The 17,674-nt window shown below is 41.8% G+C and overlaps 1 protein-coding gene across 15 annotated transcripts in view; it reads left to right on the plus strand.

The window, feature by feature from the left end:
- SORBS1 (sorbin and SH3 domain containing 1) overlaps positions 1 to 17,674 on the plus strand; it is an 862,221-nt gene that overhangs the window by 478,846 nt on the left and 365,701 nt on the right. For all 15 annotated transcript variants that reach the window (XM_069610575.1, XM_069610579.1, XM_069610580.1 and 12 more), the window contains one exon: positions 695 to 824. In XM_069610575.1, coding sequence (XP_069466676.1) covers positions 695 to 824 — 130 coding nt within the window. The remainder of the gene's footprint in view (positions 1 to 694; positions 825 to 17,674) is intronic.

A 17,674-nucleotide genomic window follows, 5' to 3' on the forward strand; every position in this document is an offset into this window, starting at 1 on the left:
AACCCCATTGGAAAAAGCTCTCTGAATCAGGGCTTCAAACTGTTTGAGAGGAGACAAAACAGGTAATACATATACAGCAACCATTTTTATGCTCCCCTTCATATTGTTTTTTAAAAACGTGTCCTGAAGGAATCTGAAAGCCAAACAAGCTAGGCACACTTCAATGCTAGAGACAGCAATTGGGGAAAGTGGCATTAATGAAGTCAAATACATGAAATCTACGCTACTCTACATAGTCAATACTTACACGAGAAACTGTACTCACAGGGCTCATTTTATACTACTACACATGAAGACAGAATAGAATAAATCATCTTTAAATAAAATATTCTCAGGAGCGCCATCTTAGATTGGCATGGTTTAAGAATGGAAAGGAATGAGAGAGGTGATGCAGCCCTCTGATTATCCGCTGGGGCAACATCTTGGATTGGTATAGCAGTTTATATCTTTCCCAGCTTCACAAATACTATTCTCTTTTAATGGAAAACTTTGTATAGTTAATGTTTTTAGTGGGCATGTGTTGCTGAATGTCTCAGGTCACTAAAGCTCTGATTGAAGACATTTTACCTATTGATGGCCTCTGTTTGAGATGTATATTTAGTTTGCTGCATAGTTCAAACGTACACAGTGCTATTTATTGGCAGTAACTGGTTCCTTGTAATGAAACTTACATAATTGCTCTTGCATTTTCTAGTGATAAATCAAGCTACAGTGCCTCGTTCCAAAAGTGAAATGGACACAATTGATGCTGAGAAGGTTATTAAACGATCTGTGACCCTACCACTGCCAACTCGTTCTTCCTCACTGAAGCCAAGCCATGAAAGGTAATTGAATGTTGTAATGCATTTGTTTAGGCAATACAATCAGTTCACTTTTCGTTTATTCAATCTTGTGGCACATTATTGAGAGTATCATCATTATTTTTCACGTAGCAGTTAATTCACTTGTGTTGATTTTTTTTTTTATTATTTAGCAATACAAATTGATTTTAAATAATTCTAATAAACAATATGAAACTGTCGGACAGAATCACCTTTGTGATAATGTAGATAAAAGCACATTGGGCCTTGTTATGAGTTTGGTGGTCATTTGGTAATTCATCCGCCAAATTACTCCCAAACTTGCTTTCTATTACTGTTACTGGGCCCTGAGGCTTTACCACGGGATTACAACTGGTGGTAGGATGGTTTTAATCCCCAGTTCCGGATTCCATAGGACTCAATTGAGATTGTGGTGGGATTACCCCATGTGGCAATTCCACCTCACTAATCCTGCTGAAATTTCACCTAAAAGTGGCAGATTTACCTTCATGATGCTGGGGAAAAATCCTCGACTTTAAGGTCAAACATATATTTCAATGGTGACAACAAAAGTGGCATTAATGGAATTACCACCTGTTTTTTCCGCACCAACAAACTTGTAATGAGGCCCATTTGTACCTCATGCATACCAAAGCCGAAAATGCTACAACTACCTCATAGGCTATAGACTGTGATATCTGTAGTAGGACACTAGGGTAGCAACTACTACTGGCATGGATCCATGATAGTAATCTGTTTGTCACCAGCATGCCCCAACGTCTTACTGTCCAGGCGATATCTCATTATGGAACCGTAATCACATCAAGAAAGCCCTGGGATCCTGTGCTCTGCCAGTGGTCTTAGGACTGGCAAGTTATCTAAGGACATATCCTCCTTGCCCTGTTGTTCACCAACTGGCAAATTACCTACCTGGTCCGTGGCTCCCATTCTCACCAACTAGCCATACCCCATAATGCCATGTTCTCTTTTACCCACTTCACAGGCTGCTGCTCCATTGTTTCGTCACAAATTCCTAATGGGACTAAAGAGTGCCAGTACTTGTAGACTAGCCTGTTGCTAATTCCCCTATTCTTGCCTGAATGCTGCATCCCATTGCTCCCCCACCTGTGCTTACAGACTCAACTGGGCTGCTGAACACTATAGAACATATTACACACCACTATAAAGAACTCAAGGATCATATGTAGAACAGATAAGAAGGGGGTGATTCTTGAGACTGTTTTTTCTGAAACGGCTGGTCCCTGGGCTCTCCAAGGCTCTTGGTCTCCTTACGCACCTAACAACCCCATCCCATGCCTCATGCCCTCCCCAGAGCTTTGCAACCCTCTGCCTGCTGCCGCTGCCATCATGATCTTGCAGAGCTTCTCCCTACTTCTACCACTAATAGCTAAGTATAAGTAAGCAGGTTAAAATGTATGTTGGAATGAACAATTCCATAAAACCTATATACATATCCATAGGCAAATGCATTTTAAAATTCATTCCAGTCAAGTATACCATTAAATCACAATGCGGCTTCCAAAAAACTTTAAATAAATAAAATTCAGAATTATGAACATAGCTAAAACTATTATATAAATCTAAGCCTTCACAACATCAGCATAAACGCCCAATATACATTTTCCTCATTTCTAGGGCCTGGCAGAGATAGCAATGCCCATCCAATGACCGACTATTCTGACTGCAATAAAAAGTATAGCGCTGGTCGGCATTGACTAAACCCAGCGACCCTCAATATAGGCCATAGCACGTTCTCTGTAATATGGGAATATGTGGGGAGAAAAATAATAAAAAGCATTAAATCTTCCTAATGTTTCGTGGAAAAGTTTTGACAGTATAAGAAATGGGAAGTGATACTGTACAATACAAAGGAAAGCTAGATCACTAAAAACCCCTGTGATTGAAGAAGTCTAACAGTAGGCCTAAAGCACGCGTGAATGATGGGCAAAACTAACTTGACTGAATGCACCCCCTACAGTAACAGTAGTAACATACTACAAAATTTACAACCGTAGACAAACGCAGACAAAAAGGTGCATGTAGAAGTCAGACTTAAAAAAAGACGTGTTTGCTATTTTCACTAGACGCATGCCAATCCACCCAATGTTTCACTGAACAAAATGAGTTGGTTGGTGGTGAAACATCAAACACTATCAGTTAAGAAGATCAATTTGATAAATAAGTAAATGTTTAATATATATACACACAGGAGTGTGGCGAAACGCGTCAGTCAGGCTCTCTGGCACGGTTGAAATTGGGAAGCTTTTTTAAACTGCATATCTTAATATAAAGCTTTTTACTTTTTACGATTTCGTTGGGCAGTTTTTTGGTGTTTCCCAACTTTTTAATATTTCGGCAATTGGTGCCATAAACTGATGGAATCCATTATGATGGGAGTGCAGCTCCAAAGAATGGAGGCTTCATCCCCTTTCTTTTGGGAAATATATATATATATATATATATATATATATATATTGTTAGTAAAGCAGATGATTAGCCAACAAATTGCGCTATGCCTCATTACTGAGCTGGTGCTGCCGGGCTAGAGCAGGCTACACTCAATATATGTTAAACAGAAGGGTAAAGGTGCTGGGGAGGAGAAAGCTCTCCCACAAACACCTACCAAAAAATGCCCAAGCACACAAGACTTCAAATTGTGTTCAAAATTTCATTTTATTTATCCAAAAAGAGTGAACATAGTATAAAAAGCATACATAACAATACCTAAGCAGACCAGGTGTCATGCAGCACTCACCCACAGCGGGTGGAAAACGCCACGCGTTCCGCTCGACTCGCAAGCTTCCTCAGGCTAGTATGATTCCAAACGTTTGTTTCCTTGTGTTTTTATACCCTTGCACTGAAGGTGATTGGGTCTGCACAGCTGTGCAGCTTACATAACATAAAAAAAGTTGAGTTGCATAACATGAAAAAAAAAAAAAGAAAAAAAAAAAACTTTAACAGTTAATTGTTTAGAACTCTATGGTTCTGATTGCAACAAATCCGCTATTGTTCAGTGTGTAAATACATAGTTGCCCACATTTGTGAGTTGCCTAATTCCCCATTACTATACTGGGTGTATGCCAGCTGACGATAAGCCATAACAGCCCTTCACCTTCACTTGCTTTACAATGTTAAAAGAAGTGACCACAAGTAAAAGCGCTAGTGCGCCTATTTAATTTAATGCTGCACCGTGATAGAAAAAATGTCTTCACAGTGCTACTCTCTTCCCGCTAGTGGCATAAATGCCCTAAAACGAATGTGTGCTGCTACTGCCCTGAAACCACAATGCCCGCTTCCGTATAGTAAAATAAGCCTTCAAGTGAAGGCCCCCTATATATGCACACTATAAATGCAACATGGCTATACCAGTGTATTTTATACTAAGTTCACTCTTTTTGGATAAATAAAATGAAACTTTGAACACAATTTGAAGTCTTGTGTGCTTGGGCATTTTTTGGTAGGTGTTTGTGGGAGAGCTTTCTCCTCCCCAGCACCTTTACCCTTCTGTTTAACATATATATATATATATATATATATATATATATATATATATATATATATCACAGCCCATGGCAGCGGCCGTGTAGTTATGGTTGAGTTGCTAAACCCATAGGATGAGCACTTTTCGGGTGGCTTATAACTTTTCTCCCCTGGACGAATCCTCAGCAAACTTTGCAAAAAGAAATAAATGGCCCGCTCTGAATCTTTTTGCTATGTTTGGTGAGGTTTTGTCCAGGGGGGGCAAAGTTATAGGGGGATCCCAATTTTTTTTTTTTCAATAGACTGAATGGAGAAAAACTTTGCCCACGCCTACAGCCCAAACCGCTGGATGGATTTTCCCCAAATTTGCAGCAGGAGCGGAGGCTTCGTCCCGAAAACCTGCTTTTGTAAATTTGGTGAAAATCCATCGAGTAGTTTTCTTTAAAACGGCAAAATGTAGGTAAAAAGAAATTAGTGATATCTGGGTTTGGTATGCAGACCCATTTCCCTGTTCGGACATCGGGCGGGCATGCTGATTGGATGGAGAAAAATGTGAAAGGTGCCAGTTTTCCCGAAAAGGCCACCATCTCGGATTCACAGACTTTTGCCGGTGTCCACGGACACTGCAGCGAAAAAAAAAGGAAAATGCCACATTGCACTTGTCAAACTCAACAAACAATCTCTGGGGAGGTGGGGGGATGAGGATGGGATGGGATATGGCCATAAGAAGCCAAAAAACGGGTGGTTTTAATCCCCGAAAGTCCTAAAATAGTCCTTTGGTGTTCGCGGACACTTCAGATGTCCTAGGACATCTGTGCCCATTTCTGCATTACAGGGTTGGTGAAATGCAGTTTTTGGATGGCTTGTAACTTTGGCGCCATTCAATGAAACTGCATGTCATTTTGGAATTTTATTTTAGACCTAATTGTGAATGGTTTTGCAAAGTTTTGTGGGATTCTGTAAAGAGGGGGCAAAATTAGAGGGGAGTCCCAAAATATTGTAAAGGCTTATAAATGTGGTGCTATTTGACGAATCTACACAAAAGTTTGCAAAAAGATTTTAGATCGAGATATAAATGGTTTTCTATAGTTTGGTGGGATTTCCTCAAGAGGGGGCGAAATTAGAGGGGGGGTCTCCACATTTTTAGTTGGCTTATAACTTTGTTGCCATTTGACGAATGTGGATAAATGTTTTGAGAAAGATTATAGACCTAACCTTCAATATTTGTGTAAATACTGAATGGATTTTGTCAAGTGGGGGCTAAGTTATATGACTATTGTATGTACATACATTTTGACACTTAGAAAATAAAACATGGGCGGATTTCAAGCAAACTTGTGTAAGGAGCATTGGCAAGGACATTAAAGCATGGTTTTGCAAATGTGCCTGTGTTTTACTTTTTAACAAGTATCATAATGTAGGTACAAAAAATAGTGATATAACTTTGGTGACTGAGGTATAGACTGTGGCCATGGGCAGTGGCCAGATTGTCTGGGTCATGGTATAAGGTCAAAAATGGTGTTAAAGTGCCCATGCCCACGTGGGAGCGGCTATGTGGTTAAGTTATTCGAAGGTAGGATAGGTTTGAAAGGGAAAAAATGTGCTTGTGGTAATATGGTCATAGGGTTCTGCAAGCTGCCATGGAAAGGGAAGAGGGGCTCTGTAAAGAATCCTAGGAAGAATCATTTATTTTCTAATGGCCTTTATCCCCCATTGCAGGGGCTGCAATGGAGGATAATGGTCCGGAGCCCTCGTTATTTATTTATTTATTTATAACGCGCCTAAGCCCGCAGGCATCAGGGCGCACACAGACACACTTCGCTTGGGCCGATAACATTGGGCTGCTGGGCTGTTATCCCCTGTTCCGGTCCCTGAACGGTGCATGAACATCACATTCCCATTAGCATAATACAAAATGCTAATGGAAATGTTGGAAAAACGTATTGAGTCTATGTACTTTACTGAGAAATGTAAAGTAGTTGGAGTCTATAAGATTATTTTTTTATTCTATTTTTTAACTTTGAAAGGTGGTTCCTAAAGGAACATTTCTTCTGTTGTTTAAAAAAAAATGGTTGCAGGAGAGGTTAGAAGGTAATGCGAGGAGGGAAATGAGGGAAGAGGCACCAAGCACTAATATGGAGGGGCTAGGTGGACAGGGGAAGATGTTGCGCGTGTGTTACTACTAAGGTAGTGGGCAGTGTTTCTCACGCTCCTTGATTTCAGCTTCAAATGCACGTCGAAATTGCTTCCCCCTGCAGAGTGGTGTGTTGCAGTATATACCAAGGACTGTTGTCTTCCAATGATATGGATCAACAGCCTCTTTTATTGCTTGCAAGGTAGCTAGTGGGATTTTGTGTACCACAGAAGTAGGCTGTGTGGTTATAGTATTGGTTAAGGAAGATGAGGTGGAAGAAGACAGCCTACTACTTGCTGAGAAAGGAACAACCTTTCTGAGAGCATTGCAGTGGTTGGATTTGGTGTGGCGGCGCATGGAGGTTGTCCTGTAGGAGTACTGTGCAGGTTGTCCACGAATGAGTACAAAGTTGCATTCAGTGCATTTCACTTTGGTAGCTTTAGCGTTTGGTACACTCCCAACAGTGGTAAAGAACTGCCACACCCATGATGATTCTCTCTGGGTGATAGAGGTAGGCACTTCCTCTACCTCATCTTCTTAGTCCTCTTCATTGTCTTTGGAAGTACTGCGCTTGTTATTGTGTAGGTCCTCCAGCTGGTGGTGGTGGTGGCTCTTGGGAGGAGGGATGGCAATAGCTGATGCCATTTTTAAGAGCAGTTTTGCTAATATTCTTCCAAGTATGTGCTTTATACTAGATTGCCAATGGATAATGAGTAAGTATAGGTGTAGGAGCTGTGCAAGGGTACATTTTGAGCTTGAAAGTTCCTAGACCAGTCGCAAAATGCAGTGCCAAACAGTCCTCGAAGCATGGACCCGATAGCGAAGTGCGGACGCCTTCGCAGACACGTTATCATGCTGCGTGCGAGCGCATGATCACATGGCACCGTCTGGAAGGTCTGTGATGACATCAGACGTTCGTGGACGTCGACGGATGCAAAAATAGTGGAAAAAGTTGCAAAAAAGATTATAGAAGTATTAAAAATTATGCTAGAAGGTGGGAAATGACAGAGCTTTAATGTGAAACATTGTAAATTGGACAGAAGTGTTGCTATATTGGGGTAAGTATGATATTAGTACGTTGTAGGAAAATGGCATGCCCTGGTAAAAACCCATGAAATTAATTGAAAAACCTTTGTTAAAGGGACGTTATGGTTAAGTTGCACTGATAAAAACCTACGAAATTCAATAAAAAACGTTGTTAAAGGGATGTTATGATTAAGTTGCGCTAATGAAAACCTAACGAATTCAGTGAAAAACGTTGTTAAAGGGACGGTATGATTTAGTTGCCCTAATACAAATGCTGCATTGGATAACGGAAGATCATTTAAAAAATTGAGCTTGGAGAAATTTTAAAGGATCAGACTCTCTTCCACTGTTGAAAGCCTCAGAGATCACATTTTAGTTGGAGACTTGGGAGGTCCATCCGTGATCCTCTGTTATGATATGCTTATAGAAGATATTAACTCAAGACGTACCACTAATGATAGTCTAAAATGACTGCATTTCAACTGAATTTGAGATGCTCTGTGGTTTGACAATGATTGCAGGTCGATGAAGTCTTCAATCTTCATTGCATGCCAAGTGAGGAATCTCCAGTCAGACCCCTTATGTGGATTAAAAAAAACCTATAAGAGTTTGTGAAAATAGAAAAAAAACAGGGGCACATTGCAAAGTAGTGGGACCATCTGGAGTTAGCAGTCGAATCTAAAAACAGTAAACAATTCTGGAAGTTGTTGGCCAGGGGTTTAGCGGCTCCAGGAGAAAGTAGAATTAACTAAAGTTCATTAGAAGAGAGGGTCTCCCATTTCAAGGGAGTCTTGGTTGATGCTGACCAGTTGGCCCTAGAAACTACTGAGGACCTAAGCACTAAAATAATTAGGGTTAGCCTTGAGGAGATTGCCCTGGTTTTAAAAACCCTTCCCTCTGGCAAAGCTGCTGGCCTGATGGGATGCACTTTGACTTTATTAAGGCCTCTTCAGCCTGGTGGCTTCCAATCCTATTTAAACTTTTTAATGCAAAGCTATTCGGGGTTCCTACCGTGCTCATGTGCACAGAGCATTATAGTCCCCATATTTAGGGACACTAATGATCCCAACTGCTATCAAATGATGTCCCTACCGGATATACCGGATATACCGGATATACCGGGCAAGGTCTTTTCTAAATGCCTGTTATCCAGAATACAGCAATGGGCCATCTCTTTAAACCTGTTCAATTCATCCCAAGTAGCAGTCAGAAGAGGATGCTCCACGATCGAGCACTGCCTTGTGTTGAATACATTGATAAATAAATACAATTAGAGGTGGACTTTATCGACCTGTGACTCGATCCCAAGACACATGTTATGGCAAAAACTAGCAACATTAAAGATACTGACAGGGCTTCTGAGTCTATTACAACTTTTCTACAAGGACCCACATACATCAGTGCGATCCCCATGCACAGGAAGGATGTCTGGTATCTTAAGAACAAACACAGGGGTAAAACATGGTTTGCCCCACTACTATTTATTCGCTTGTTTTGGATTTTAATCCCAAGACTTTGGTAACCAGAGTTAACCATCCCCTCATTCCTCGGCACTGCATATGGAGCACTCCTATATGCTGATGACACAGCTTTGGTCGATTTGTCTCCAGGGGGGCTGTAAAACAGACTTCCCTATATCGGGGAGTACCTTCCAGCCCATTGTTTGAATTTGAATATTACTAAGACCAAAATTTTGATTTTTGGGAAAGGCTGCTATAAATCTTCATGGGCACTCAAGCATAAACAAATCGGATTTGTACTGCAAAATAGCTTTACTTTTTACCAAGAACGGGAAGTGGTTGAGAGATATAATGGCCACAGCCACAACGCTGCTGCAGAGTTACAGGGGCTGCTCAGATTTGACGTCATGTATGGTGCCTGCATGCTGGATAAATGCCTCAGTGTTTATTAAGCTAAAGTTCACACACTGTTGTTATTTGGAAGTGAAATTTGTGGCTATTCAAACTGTTTAGCTTTAGAGAAGACCCAAAATAGAATCTTGAAAACATTTGTTGGACTCTCCCAAGGTGCCCCCAGTAGTGCCTTGCAAGTCGAACTATGCATTTCCAGCATGTAGATACAGGCGAAACTTAGATATGCCGGTTACATCCTGAAGGTTAGCTTGGGCAGTTTGGAAAATCCTAACCTGAATGAGGTGGCGGGGGAAATCGAAGGATCCCTTACAGCCTCAAAATATATATGGCAAAGGGAGGGGTGTCAATTAATGGGGTCCATATAGGGCGCCTTCAAATGGTCCTACCTGGTGACCATGGCGAAACAGAGAGCAATAAGGATGGACAGGGAACAGAGCATGAGGATAGCAAGCACACTGCCTTTGCTTGCCCTTTATGTGGAATTACATGTTTCTCCGCTTCACGGTGGAGAAATATGTTTAATTAAATCTGCTGAATGCAGGAGGCTGGTGTTGTCGTGCAGATTGAACTTGCTGCCCTTACAGAATGGGACAGTGTGGGACAAGTCTGGGATCGGCAGGAACTGTCATTGTAATGCATTGTAATGCAGGAATAGTGGAGAATCTGGCAATTTTTTACTTCTTTGCATATTTTATTCTGATCTACACAAGGAATTTTTAAACCAGTATTTTCCATTTTATATTAGGTTTTATCGTGAGGCGCTTTTCTTAATGATGAATTGCAATTATACTATTCTTTTTAGTTTATACAATTTTGTCTCAAGAGCTCTTTTAAGGTGGACTATTGCTCTGCACAGTAGGCAATTTTAGCACTTTTTTTGGTTTTATGTGTGTTTCTTGTATTTGTTTAGTTGTGTTTTGTTAATGGAGAAATCTGTATTAAATAAATAACTTGACTTAAAACTTTTGAGACTGTGTTTTACAGAGAATTTCCGCAACAGGAAATCTGGGTTATCTGCTATCAACACTGATAGCATGTACACATTGAAAAACAATTATTTGGCAAATGTATTTTAATCAGAGCTTCAACGAACGTATGGAAGGGCATCAAGCTCCAATTAGAGTGCTCCATCCAATACTGCATCAGCATCTTTGAACATGCGTTATCTTAATGCATTCCAAAGTGGTAATTATACAGCAGTTTACTTGAATTTTCAGCAAACACTGCAATCCAAATTTTAGATCATTAAAATAATCTATGTCCCGAGTTTCCTTTTAGTTGCTATTTTTAAGTAGTATGGGTACTGTCTGGCTTCCGTGCGTAGGTGTGATCTTCTCATGCGTCCAACTTTCTTCCATCACGTGACTGGACACCACGATTTGAGCCTTTTCATGTATTTGATTTTATTCTCCAATAGTCCTCTGACGTCGATTGTTTTCACTTGACCTTCTTGAACAGGAGCTTCTGTTCTTCACGTTTAATTGTATCCAATGTCAGTCAATTCTAGTTCTGATAAGACCTTGGCTTTCTTGGTTCAGCCAACTCCTTAGCTGAAATATATTCTGTTTAATTCAATTTGCTTTTGTAACTGCAACACTGACCTGAGGCCTTCCTCATTGCTCACGACTGCTATATACGTAGTGGAAACATTCATTATTATTTAATCCATATGTATCTATGAGGTATATATGTATATGTTGGCGCTTGCTGCAATCTATTCACTATAAGCATTTGGCTAGCTTCATGATTGCTTTGCTGCTTGCGTCTCATTGCATCTGTACACTTTTAAACTACGTTTTTTCATCATGTTGTGGCATAAGTCTCTTCATCTTGATCCCAAGATGTCACTTATCCTTGGTACTTCTTTGTTCTTTATAAATCGTCTGCCTCTCTGGTCTGGTTATCATCTATATGGAGTCGATTCAGCTTCGTATGATGTCACCATTCATCCTGGTCATTCAGTTTCTTTGTTTCATCAGGAATCGCGTTCAAATGGCCATCATATTGTCTTGGATGTAGGTATGGTTTCCTCAATGGGTACTTTAATAATAATAATAATTAGGCACTTATATAGCGCTACGAACCCTCAGGTATCTGAGCGCTGCTTATTATTACCCACGGTGTGTGGTGCTCATTTATCGACCTCGGAAGGATAAAAGGCTGAGTTTGGCCCCGCCGGGATTCGAACCTGCGTTAGCAGGCTCTGCACAGATGTCAAAGCGAGCACTCTACTCGCTGTGCCACTTCCCATATTCTCTTAGGTATAGGTATTCTTATGGGTACTGCACAGAGTTGTTGCTCTTCTTCTTGCTTTCTTATTGGTTTAGTATATGTCACATACTTTGGTTCATACTTCTCAGCTAATGTAGGTGGGGCAGTTGGAGTGGGGGTACTTGGCTCCTCCTCTACAATAGTAAGCAGTCACTGTCACATACAGGGCTCAAGTCGAGGGTCCACGCGGGTGGACAGAGTCCCCCCATTTTTTACAGAGGTCCTCGGACTGTCACAACCCCTCGCCTGCCCCACTCCATCAATCTGATAGTTTACCAAGTCAATTGGGCATCTAACCATTGCCTTCAGCAATTACCAAAACATCTGTAACCCTAAAGGACAATAAATGTGATGTTATGCTATGCAATGTCTTCCGCTTCCACAGCCTTTTGGCACTGAAAGGTATTTTAGTAATTGGCAAATTGTGGCCTGATAGTTCTGAGCTATGAAAAGTGGTTGCATCTTCCATCCTTTTTCGATCCACATGACATTGTAGCCAATTTGGCCATGTGCTGTGCCTTCAGGAAGTGGGTAGGTGATGCGTGTGCTAAAGTTCTGCATTTCTGAACTTGTCTTTGGATCCTGATTTTTCCTTGTGATGTCTGGATTGTCTTGTGTGTAGCCTCTTTGTTGCCAGATGTGAGTATGGTATTCTATGTATGGTGTAACAATATGTTCGATGTTGGGATGAGCAAAACAAGTGATGAGCATTTGAGGAATTGCTATCATAAATGTTGTTTTAAATGGTAAGATATGATTTGCTGATATGAGTCTTACCTTGGACAGGAGCTTGTTAAAGGTGTGTGGTTTTGTGAAATTCCCTAAGAGGAATGCACATGTTATTTGGGGCTTATACAGTGTCTTCAAGGAATTCAATGGAAGATATATTGGCTAGTAGAGTTGAGTGTGTAAATGGGTTATGTATGTGCTGGCTGAGTGTGCATGAGCAGGAGTGAGGTCTACTGGGATTTGTGTATGGAGATCTTACGTGAGCTTTGCAGCTAATAATTGCTGTGGGAGTGTTGTGCGGGATGTTAGTTGCATTGGTGTGGGTGTCTGTATGCAGTACCACATTAAAATAATACCCAATTGGTGGTGTCCTTGCAATTGCTGAACCATCATGGAAAGTGAGGTGAAGAGACAAACATGAATCCGGGACATGTCCACAATTTAATTCACATATCTTTCAGGAAAACAAACATTAATGTTAGTCTTATGAATGGTTGCTCAAAATGTAGGGCCTAATTGAAACCCAGACAATCCAACATCTTGACATCATTGGAAAGTGGTTCACTGATCATTCCATTGCAATTATGGATGAGCAGTTACCACTGAGCCACTAGATCTCATTGAAGAACTAAGGCACTGTACCTATCTAGTCCAACAAGATCCAATGTACTGAAAACAGTGCTTTAAAAATCCAGCTTTGAACACTTCTTCAGTGTTGCTAGATAAACCTATATGATAATTAATCCTGATCTTTACTGACAGCTAGTTCGGTCACTGCCCCTATTGCCTGGAAGTGATCCATTGCCTAGTTTCTAAATCGGAATCTGTAGCTAAGAGGAGTTTTCCCTATCAGGTCTCGTGGCTAAGAGGATTGCAGTTTAAGAAGACGTCACCAAATTTGCAATTGAAAAGATCAATAAACAAGCAATTTATTTGAGAATAGAATGTTCTCAAATAAATGTCCATTCTAGAGTTTTAACAACGTGTTAGTTCACCAATTCACAAAACAGACTGCGCATTGTGATGAATCAACAATTATTTCTCACAACAACCTGGCCTAGGACCATTCTCATGTTGCCATGGAAGGACAGACGCTTCCTGATTCCGACCCTGGCGGTGGCGTTCTGCGGGAAGATCCTATCGGGGGGACAGATCAGGAAGATCTGGACACCCCCTTGTTTCACCTTCCCCAAAATACCACACTTTTAATGGCAGCAGGCCAAGTAGAAGAAATAACTAACCCTAAGCCTGCTGGTTGGGACTACAAGTCCCATAAATCCCGAAAGACTGGGATGAGGAAGAGGGCTCAAGAGCAATGTTGCAGGAATAGTCAGCTTGTTAAACATAATGACCCATACCTGAAAGAAGCAGAGAGGCTTAAAAGGCACCCTCAGGAGCAGGCCATTGGATGGAGAAGGAGATGGAGAGGTGGCTGGAATGGTCGCAGCAGTAGCGGAAGCAGAGCAGTGGCACGTTGTTGGCAATCCAAACAGAAGTTTGTGGAAAGATGCAACGCCAGGACTTTGACCAAGCAGATTTCAGCTGCCTGTCCTGAGAAGGTCCTGTTCCCCCTAAATCTGAAGTGCAGAGGTTGTGCAGTGGAGAGCGTGAATGAAGATGGCTTTTTCCCATGTGAACTTGATTGCAGAGATTACACAGCAATAAGTGTGCCGGAGACCGTGGCTGAAAGCTGGTGTACAGGCAAGGGTCCCAGGAGCGAGAGAAAATCTGTAACTGCATGACGAGAACAAAGACACCTGTACCGAGGAAGGGTGTGTGTCTAAATGAAGCCAGAAACAGTTCAGTTTCTGCAGCACATGAAGGGAGCAAGACAGCAAGACAGAAGACGGCGAATGTTACCGAGCGTTCTGACCCCTGCGCAAACAAAGGCAGGCAACTGTATCCAAGCAGAATCACTCACGTACGAGCAATAGCCCTGTAAACCCAACCAATGATTGTCAGACATTGGGAAGTTACAAAAGAAGCACTCGCGTATGAGTGAACTTGTTGACTAGCACTCGCGTAAGAGTAAAATACTCAGAACCAGATTAATGGAATGTTAAAACTTCTGAAAACAGATGAAAGACTGGTTGCATGTGCTTAAAACTGGTTCTGAGGTAAATGTTAACCGAAGAATGAATTGTGAAGGGTTTGAAGATAATGTAGTACTGTAATTTAAGTGACTGAACCTTAATTATTGTGAGTCAGAGTGAAACAAGCATTGCCTAAGCCAAGAGTGAAACAAGAATTGCCTAAGCTAAGAGTGAAACAAGTATTTCCTAAAGTCAAGAGGGATACCACTATTGGCAAAGCTAAACATTGTACATTTGTTGTCCTCAGAAAAAAGATTCTAACAACAGACAGACAATTGGTCTGCTTTGGTGGACAGGAAGTGAAGAGGCAAATGCAAGGTTGTAAGAGGTGAAGCTTGCTGAGTATAATTGTTCCCTAAAAAGTTGGTATAACTCACATTGTCAAAACCACAAGGAAGAAAGGTAGAATTACATCCTTAAGGGTATATTAGTTGTTGATGTGGCATAAAGACAAGAGTGACAAAGAGGCTGCCCTTTTGAGAAAGTGAATGTTGTGAAGGCATCATGAAGCAAGACACAAACAGACATAAAGTTCAAACAAAAGATATTTATTAACTTAAATGTCAGGATGGTAGAAGGCCTAACTCGCCCTATGATAAGGTGGAATTTCCCTACGACTTTAGCTCAGCCACTTGTACTTGTTTCAGTCTTTCAAAAGGTTCAACACAACTCAAGATCAGCCTGATCCTCCTTCCGGATTGCCTCACCAGTTCACTTGCAGTGTTTATCCTTAGTTTGTTTCACAATTGTTACACCTTTACTCTTATTAATTCAATGATAAGGACGACAGGACACGTCTTTTTCTAATGCTTACTTTGTTCATACTAACGCCTCTTCCTGCCCGAGGCTCCTCCCTTTCCTCCTCCTGCAGCTCTGTCCATTAACCCTTTGGGTCCCTTCCACATTCCCTCACAACAACAATATCTTTAGATATCACAGTTGAGGGCTCACTGGTCTAGGCGCAGTTGTCAGACCACGCGGTCCACCCATCACCGATTGTGCAACCAGGATGCTTAGGCTCCTCAGCCCACAAAGGGTCTTCTAGACTTGTTCCTGTGTACAGAGTTACTTGCCTTGGTTTTCTCTTTATTGGCCTCTTGGCTTTATGTGCAGTATTTACACTCCTCTGGCTCCTCCTGGTTCGCCTCTTGGCTCTGCCATAAAGTGAAACACAGCTCTTCACAGTCTTTGGCCTTGCCGTACTGCATTTACTCATAAAGTTCACTTTCTGGTGTTTTTGATCATGTCCCACCTTTTATGGCACTCTTTCACACTTGTGCTCTTTCCTCAATGTTGTTTTCATATGTACACTTTCTCTTTGGCCGTTCTCTGTTATTTGCTTTTGCCCATAAAGTTTTACTCAATTGCAGATTCAATAAGCTTAATTGTGAGATTTCATTCAGTTAGGTATTCAACAAACATTCAATATGCTTAATTCTAAGTTTCTATTCAGTTTAGTATTCAGTATGCATTTGATTCGATATGCTTAATGTCAAGCTTTCATTCAAATCCGTATTCGATGTGCATTCGATATGCTTAATTTCACATTTCTGTTTACTTTGGTATTCAATATGGATTCAATATGTTCAATTTAAAGTTTTTATTCACTTCTGTAATTCATTAACTGGTTGCATCCCGCTAGGAAAGCCCCCAGCTGTTGAATGCCTCTCCCCGACACTCACTGGTCCTCTGCGCTGTTCCTCTGAGGCTCCGGCTGCTTCTTTCCTGCTTCTGGTCTTGGCGGGCCATCTCCTGAGAGCCCCGCTTTCACACCAAGTCCTGCCTTGCACACGCTGGTTGTTCCGCTGCCTCTGGATGGACGCAGATGGCGTCCTACTTTCTTCTACACTTTGCAGCTCCGGCTGCTGATTCCTCACCATGGATGCTCCCTCTGTGGGCTGCTGGCCATCGTTCTGGCTCCTTCACAGGTCCCACCATGGCTGACCTTTGCAAAAATGGGTCCCTTGCTGGAATACTCCTCATAGGCCTCCCTGTTTCCCCTGTGGTGTACTAAGGCTTAACAGGTTGCAGGTGTGGTTCCTTCATTAAGTTTGCCTGACCATGATTAAGGGGACATGCCTGACTCTCACCATACACTGCAAGCATCTTCCTCGTCCAAGTACCAGAGTGGTAAACTGAAGGTGTGGTGTTCATTGCTCTCAGTCTCCCCTTCCTGGTCCCAGTACTTTTAAAAGTTACATGTGGAGAAATGAAGAGAGAGGTCTTGCAGTAGCCCATAAAGGTCGGGGGAGGATTAAGTTGGTCATCTATAGGGAAAGGGGGATACCATGTCTTGCTTGTGGGTACCCTACTCCCAATCTCTGAGGACCCTCCACCCAGGTGATCCTCCCTCGCTTCTCCACCCCCAGGGTCAGGATCCATAAGCATTGGCCTTCAACTGGCCACCTGAAAAGAGGATCCAGGGGGTTTAGGAGTGAGGATACACTCTGGTTTCTCACAATGTTCAAAAGATTTTGAACTTGATCCTCGCAGCCACTGGGAGCCAGTGCAAAGATTTCAGTCCTGGAGAGATACGATCCCTGGGCTTGAGGCCAAGGACAATTCTTGCAGTCCTGTTCAGGATGACTTGCTTAGGGCGGAGAGTAGAGGACGGCAGATTTAGAAAGAGGCTGTTACATTAGTCCAGCCTAGAGAGAACCAGAGCTCTGGAGACAGCGAGCTTCTGTGGGGAAGGAGAGAACATTAACAATTCTCTCTGAGTGCAACGGAAGCTAATATTCATAGTTGTATCTCAAAGTGACGCAGGCAATATTCACTGTTCTATCTCAAAGTGACGCAGGCTAATATTCACAGTTATATCTCAAAGTGACGCAGGGCGATATTCACAATTCTATCATAAAACGACCCAGGCCAATATTCACAGTTCTATCACACAGCGACTCAGGCCATTATTCACAGTTCTATCTTAAAGTGACTGAGGCTAGTATTACAGTTCTATCTCAAAGTGACGCAGGCTAATATTCACAGTTCTCTCTCAGTGTGGCACACTAGATGTGATTCAAGGCAACATTAACAATTTTCTCTGAGTGCAACGCAATCTAATATTCAGAGTTCTATCTCAAAGTCATGCACGCCAATATTCACAGTTCTTTCGCAAAGTGACTCAGGCCAATTTTCACAGTTCTATCTTAAAGCGACTCAGGACAATATTCACAGTTCTATCTCAACGTGACGCAGGCTAATATTCACAGTTCTCTCTCAATGTGGCACTCTAGATGTGATTCA

This window comes from Ambystoma mexicanum, chromosome 8, assembly GCF_040938575.1.
Source record: "Ambystoma mexicanum isolate Mex_15411 chromosome 8, UKY_AmexF1_1, whole genome shotgun sequence".
NCBI classification, from domain to species: domain Eukaryota; kingdom Metazoa; phylum Chordata; class Amphibia; order Caudata; family Ambystomatidae; genus Ambystoma; species Ambystoma mexicanum.